The 7,642-nt window shown below is 34.4% G+C and overlaps 1 protein-coding gene across 1 annotated transcript; it reads left to right on the forward strand.

The window, feature by feature from the left end:
* Window positions 1–311: 311 nt before the first annotated feature.
* Window positions 312–6,929, forward strand: LOC122578868 (cell cycle checkpoint control protein RAD9A). Its single transcript, XM_043750916.1, has 10 exons — window positions 312–476; window positions 1,638–1,760; window positions 1,847–1,955; window positions 3,066–3,320; window positions 3,617–3,729; window positions 4,667–4,731; window positions 5,324–5,538; window positions 5,629–5,776; window positions 6,412–6,452; window positions 6,530–6,929. Exons 1-10 carry the CDS (start codon window positions 372–374, stop codon window positions 6,667–6,669), a joined length of 1,314 nt encoding a protein of 437 aa, XP_043606851.1. The 5' UTR covers window positions 312–371; the 3' UTR covers window positions 6,670–6,929.
* The last annotated feature ends 713 nt before the right edge of the window (window positions 6,930–7,642 follow it).

Here is a 7,642-nt window from a genome sequence, read left to right on the forward strand (position 1 = left end):
ACTTTTCTATCTAGGTAAGGTAATGTGTGTATACATCTTAACCTTCCCTTATATCATCGATGTATTGCGGCTCAACACTCGTAAAAAACGTCATTTGGGCATTTCTTTTCTTTAATTTTAAAAACACGAAAAATGTTTAAATTTTTTTAGCACCTTATTTCTCTTAAAAAGATGAAGGAAAAAAAATAAAAATTTAGAAGGAAATCCATAGGGATAAAAACCATCAAAATATACAAACAATTTGTCTCTATTTCTTTTTTTTAAACACGTTTACTCTCTCACTACTATCCTTTTCATTTGTTTACGAAACTTGTCTTCTCTCTCAACCCCCTCCATAAAAAAAGAAAGAAACAGAACAAAGCAGAGGGAGGATGGAGTGGAGGGTGAGTGGAAACGCTCTGAAGACATTTGGTCGATCAATCACGTGTCTCGCACGCATTGGCAATGAACTCACCATCCAAGCTTCCCCTTCTCAGGTCCCCTTACTTTATGTTTCCTTTTTCATTTCATTTTCTATTCTATTTTTGGTTGCTACCTTTCTCTAAAATGAAAAAAAGACACAATTTGAAACTGTTTTTTCCCCACTGTCAAACCGGTGGTGGTGTTTAGGGTATAGCTATGGCATTTGTTTTTATTTTTCTGAACAAATATGTCTCTTTGAATATATATATACACACACTATATAACTTTTCACTTTATATATATACTGTCTGTATATATTAAGCAGCATTGTTGTTTGTTTTATGTGCTGAATCGAGATTAGTTAAAGAAAATTATTGAATATTAACCTCATATTTATACGGATTAAGGTCAAAACAATCAAACCCTCCTATTGTAACAAGGCAACAACAACAACGACAACCGTACCCAATCCCTGAGCGGGGTATGGGGGAAGTGAGCTGTAGACAGTCTTACCTCTACCCAGAGGTAGAGAGACTGCTTCCATAAGGACCTCCGGCCACCAATATGTAAAAAGCGTAAAGAGTAAAGTGTTTAGAAATACCACACCCGTCGGCCGAGAACATGATGAGAAGATATACCTGTCTGCTGGATCCGTTGGGTACGGCTACCTTAAGAGTAGGGAAGAGTAGCAAACATACGACCTAACAAAACCTTAGCACAGGTTCAACAGTACATAGACGCTAGCAACCATAGAACGTATATAACAACATAAAAATGTAGGAACATAATAAACAAAGTCTTCTGCCAGAAACTCAAACAAATGAAACAGAAACAGCCAAGACAACCATACATATAATTAGGAATTGACTAAACCCTAAGGGGGTTTACGATTTCTAAAGAACTTACGGAGCAAAGTACCTTAGGCCGCCTAGCTAAACTAATCCTAGTCTTCTCACAAAATGCTCAAAAACCACTAAAGTAAACCTATACACCTAGTCCTCTATTGTCAGCTGAGTACACCCAGCAACATTAATAGTAGGGGGAAAAGTAGCAGACAAGCCTACATATAAGGGATTAACTATGAATTTCTAGTGCCCGATGGTTCCAAGGAAAATAACCGGTGCCCGATCGTTAAACAAACTAACCTATGAGAAACCTATTGTAACAAGGCAATTACTCATTAAGTTCTAAACAAACACCACTTAATTAAGGATTAATTTTATTTTTTTCACCAGTTAGCTTTGCACACCCTGAACTCTTCGAGGTCTGCGTACCAGTCTATCATACTAAAGCCGTCCTTCTTTGATATCTATTCAATTACTGGATTACCCCAAGTCCAATGCAGTGTCCTTCTCAAGGTATACATGTTTCCGTCTTTCTTTGCTTTTACTTTTGTCAATTTGAATATACTATACTCGATTATTTGTTAACGATTCACTTGCAGGCCGTCTGTGCTGTTTTTAGGACGCCATTGACAAGTATTGACCACTTAACCGTCACATTGCCTTCTTCTGATTCATCAAAAGTGCAGTGGACTTTGGACTGCTACAATGGTCCGTCCATTCCTTTTCTGTATTCAGTCTTTATTTTTTCAGATTCTATTATTTAAAAGCTATCGATGATAGTCTTACGTTTGCACTTATCGCTGCAGGAGAATAAGTTATTACTTAATGGTAAATGTGTGGGTTGTCTGTTGGGTCAAATAGCCTTTTTGCAGCTCTAATGTATAAACGGATCTAGCTTGAATCTCCCAAATATGTTTATTGTCAAAAATGATTACAAAAGAAATATTATATCTTTAATGATCTAATCTTTTGAATAATATATGCATCAAAAACTTGTTCCACCGGTTTTCTCTTAAGATGTTATTTATTTTCTTCTATCTTCGTAAAATGTAGTTTAACTGCTGGGGATTCTCAATAACTTAAAATGAATTAGTCATAAGCAAGCTGGTGTAATTGCCACCTCTAAGATAACTATTGCTACTTACTACATGGGAACAAGTTGCTAGTACCCAGCATTCTTAAATGACACTTAAAACCAAAATATTAATGCTAAAATTGACATGATAAAAGTTTTTCGATCTACAGGTGCATAGCTAAGTGAGATAATATACATTTCTCTGGTCCTATAGTGTTTTCATGCCTTTCAAGGTCTTTACATTGGATAACCCTTAGCCCTTATTACCTTAATGACTTGTGATTATCCGCAGAAGGTCAACCGAAACATAACCCTTTTTAGGAACAAGAAGTTAAGGTCTAGTACTGTGTACAAATTACTTGGACTTCCTCGAGCTACGGAAACTAAGACTTGAGAAATTACTAGATTCTATGGACACCATATTATGAGTAAATTGGTTGAATATATACGAACCCTTTAATGCATTTATTTCAAAAATTAAGATTACTAATAATATAATCTACGTTCTTTAATTATACTTGACACTTCAAAATAGTTATAAAAAGTTCCAACGATTAGGCTAGAAGTGTTTAAAGTCAACCCAACCTGTTGCAACATCCACCAAAAACTTGTTTTACTATGTATCCTGCCTCACCCATCTTTCTATGTCTATTGATCAACATGTATGTATTTTGGTAGATTGGTTTTTTATGTGGATACATTATCCAGTACCTTGTAATTTATGTTGATTCTGATTTGTTCAGGTATGAAAAAGTCATACTGGATTACATGCAATATTGAAGCAGATGTACAACAGCTTTCTCTTGATAGAAGAAGGCTTCCAAGCAGCTTCGTAGTGAGACCTCGTGATCTGAACAGATTACTTGCTAATTTTCAGTCCTCCCTTCAGGAAATTACCATCATAGCAACAGAGCCCACATCTTTACCATCTGATGAAGCAGCTGATGAAGTTGGAGGGAAAGCTGTTGAACTTAGAAGCTATATAGATCCCAGCAAAGGTAACCTAGTCTACAAAGTTTCTTCTTTCTCTTAGCTATTATATGGAGGTGTTAAAATGCAGCTGTCAGTGCGTCTACGTAATTACAAATTTATTTATTTTCCGATAATAATCTAATTATTTGGATAAATGAGAGAGGAGATTTGTGCATCAAAAGTACCCTTTCTACCGATATCTTTAAGCTAATTCTTATTATTTAGAGATAAAATGTAAACAGAATAGACCCTTTCTCCAGTAAATGGGTAGATATTGTCACCTCTAATATTTCATCTTAAGCTTCAGCATCTTATGTTGTAGATAATGATTCGTCGTTACACACTCAGTTGTGGATAGACCCTTGTGAGGAGTTTGTGCAGTATACACACACTGGAGATCCTGTGGATGTTACCTTTGGAGTGAAGGAATTAAAGGTACTACTCGAGATATAATTCTACTATCTTGAATGGTAATCGTTACGTAAGCATCATGGTATACACTGCATCAAAACATTTACACATAAGTGTCTAGGTGTGATGACTGACTCATTTATTCTACATATCAATGGGTTTACTAGCGACTTTTGTTTATTTCCAGCAGCTAAATAAAGAAGAAAGAAAGAATAAGCTAAACAGGAAATTGGACGAATATGTTGAAGGGTTAAAAGTCTCCTTAAATGTTTTTCTAATGTACAAATTGCTTAATTTAATTTACAATCTTCACTAATTTGTGAAATACTATAATGTTCGTCATCGTATTTGACAAAAAATGATATACAAAGTGCAATTTTTTTTTGCAAATATTGCACCTGAGAATAGCCAAGTAATAAAAAGCCCAAAAAGGAAAAAAGGTTAGCAGACACTAAACCTACTTATATTAAATAAGAACAATCAGTTTCAAATGACAGTAGACTCCTTAAAGAAATCATAAGGGCTTTTTCGCTCTTCTGGTTACAGGACTTGTTCACCAACATAGTCCTTCAGGTATACTTCTTTATCTTATGGTTTCTTTTTGTTGGATCATGGTTTTATAAGTTTTTACTGTTACAACAACCCATTGAACTTTTTATAAGTATGTTTCTCCCAACAGACATTGCATTGCATAACAAATGTAACATATTAACGTTCTTTTCACGTGTAATTTTATTCTTTTAACTGATTTATCTACTTAAATTTAGTTTTGGATATACTAGCATATAGTTCAAATTTTCTTTGTGGTCTGCTTTCCTCTTTATCAGTAATTATGTTCCTTTTATCCGTATTTTGTGACTAGACATATTTGCTATGATGTGACTTATTGTATTGGTTATATTCAATCACTCATTAATATATTAAGATCCACTTACAAAACTTAGATGGACTCTTTTGACAGGCGTTTCTTTCATTTTGTGAGGGATGTGAAGTGGACATACACTTGTATTTTGAGAAGGCTGGCGAGTAAGGAAGTTTTCCCTTATATTTACGTATGGTGTCTTGCTTATATATGCGGTTCTTTTTAGGATTAGCCTATACAGTAAATACTAGATATAAGTTGATGTGATAAGGACTTAGTTGACATCAAACCACTTGAGTATTATTATAACTTTCTTATTTCAAAAAGTTGGTTTCTCAAATATATTACAAAGGCTATAATATTTATCTTAGTTTTTGAGTAATTATCAAGAATTGTTCATGTGGTCTGGTCCTTCATTTTCTCACCTGCTGTTTTTCTTTTTTTTTTTTTACAACACCAATTCGTGATAATTACTCAAAATTGGTGCAACAGATTATGAAATTACCACTTGTGTATAAATATATCAAATTCGTTTCTACTATTAATTCGAATTTCTACATCTAAAGTCGGAAACTCTTTAGAAAAGGGCATCATCATGAAGAACAAGGATATGGACATTTATATGCACATTTTTGTATGTGATGTCATTTTGAATCTTTGAAAGGTGAAACATATAAGGTTATCTTAAGAATCTATTTTTAGGTTACCAATTTGTATATGGATTTGACAACCCTTGTGTTTTTGACAATAAATTAGGCCCATTCTGATGGCACCAAAATTTGGTGTGGAGGATATCTCTGTTTCAAACCTTGATGCCACTTTAGTACTTGCAACCATGCTGGTGTCTCAGCTACAAGATAGAACTACAGAAGAACCTATACACGCAGCTGCTGGAACAGAGGACCAGCCTGAAAAAGGGAATGTGTCTGAGCATCCATCTGATCACACTAGAATTTGGTCAGAACTTTCAGGTTTGCTGCTTTCATTACTAAAATTTTCTCCAAACAATATGAATTTATGACTTTGATATGTTCTAACTGTTAAAATAAATAAAAGTACAGCAAGTGCCCAAAGAAGTGCTAATAGGCATAGTGGCGGCATTGAAGGTGACAGGGGTCTGAATATAAATGATCCTGGGAATATTCAGAGGATTAGCACGATGCACATTTCTAGAGCTGGACCAGACGCAGGAAATGTCACAGCCAACATGTATCCTAAAATCTTTGCTTGAATGGTTTTCGCTTGAATGGTTATGAGTAGAGGTGGCAGAACGGGTTGGGCAGGTGGTTTCAGTGATGTTTTTTTTTAGTATCGTCCAAAGTGGTTGACCCACATACACTTTTTGTGTGTTCTCAAAATTACCAATAAATAGTTCATAAGCAAAGTATTTTATAAACAGGTTGGTCAGGTGGTTTCCATTATGGGTCTATACTTAGTACGCGTCCAAAGGGCTCGGTTTTCATTGTTCAAATTACCCGGGGATAGCGAGTCTTGTTGACTTAAATGTGTACGGCCTGATTGAGATACCCCCATGACTAGTTCTGATAATTTTCCTGGCCTCCCTGAAAATGTTAACCTAGCAGGGAAGAGAATGCCTTACCACCACAAATTGTAGGAAAGAAGCATAATAATATCTTACATGACGCCTATTGTCCAAAAGCAGTCATAGCTAAAAGTATAATTGTATTTTCTTTTTTCTGCTTAACGAGTTGGAACAACAAAATAGCCATACTCACGACATTGTAAAGCAATACAGTTCAAATTTTCTTAAGCTTTAAATGAGTTATTTGGTATATTAGAAAAGTTACATCTGAATATCGGTGGGCATTTCTTGACCATATTAGCAACCGCCCGAGGCAAATGGAGGATGTCGAACAACGTCAAGGTAAGTGAGATTCATGTATAGCTTAATTTAACTTTTCTATATCCATATAGCAACTGTCAATTTTTTTCTATGTTCAGATGGAGCCGAAATTAATGGTCAGGGTACCGTCTCCCAACGCCATCATAGTAACTGGGTTGATGCAGATGATGATGATGATGGAGAGGATTCAGAACCCTGTGTCCAAGCAACACCACCATATTGTCAGGAGCAACATTGATCAAATGTTACATTGAAAGGTATATTCAGCTAACATCAAATGACGTGTTAGTGAGCCGTGAGCCCCCTTTCTTTTCTGGTGACACCTTCATAGGCTTTAACATTTGTAATTTTACCAATATATGTTATCTTGCAAGATAAGGTTGAGCTCAAAGGATGGTGTGTAGTATATGTAAATTGCTGCTGTGTCTTTTTTTAAATAGGAAATGAGGTTTTAGTATTACTACTTGGTTAGTTTATGTAAAACAATGTCATCGTGCATATTGCATACTGTTCAAAAAAAAAAAAAATGTCACCGTGTAGTACATCTTCAGACCGTATCTAAAATCTTCATAGTGGGTTTTCAAATTTTCCAAATTCCGTTATCCTACAACAAACATTACACTTTGGCTCTCTTCATAATGTTAGGAGTAGGAGCCAAAGAGAGCATGACTTAACATATCAATTGTATCGCTTGATTTATAATATGTTTTCATATAGGGTTCTAACCGGATTATAACCAGCGTGAAACATGAGGGAACCATATAAAAAAAATACATTTATACATATAAAAGTACTTAAATAATGGAGAAAATATTAAAGGTATAAAATACTGAAAGAATAAAAAATAAAATAAAAACAATTACACAAACTAACAATGAAAACATGAATACATTTTTACATCTTCATTTGCTTTGAATAAATATTTTTTCTTTGATCACTTTCAACTATATATAACCTATTTATAATTTTTCTTTGTAAATATCTTGTATTTTAGTATTAAAATGTAAATATGTATTAGTCAACCATTAGAGCAAATTACACCAAGTAACATATGTACGAAATTTGCATATAACACGAGATCACGATTTTAGTGACAACTTTCAAATCATCACACAAAAATATATTTTTGTGACACAAGCTCTTGATTAAAAAGGCCCAAGAAAAAGAACAAGCTATCGAATTATTAAGAATACAAAAAATAGATATTACTA

This window comes from Erigeron canadensis, chromosome 8 (genome assembly GCF_010389155.1).
Source record: "Erigeron canadensis isolate Cc75 chromosome 8, C_canadensis_v1, whole genome shotgun sequence".
Taxonomy (NCBI): domain Eukaryota; kingdom Viridiplantae; phylum Streptophyta; class Magnoliopsida; order Asterales; family Asteraceae; genus Erigeron; species Erigeron canadensis.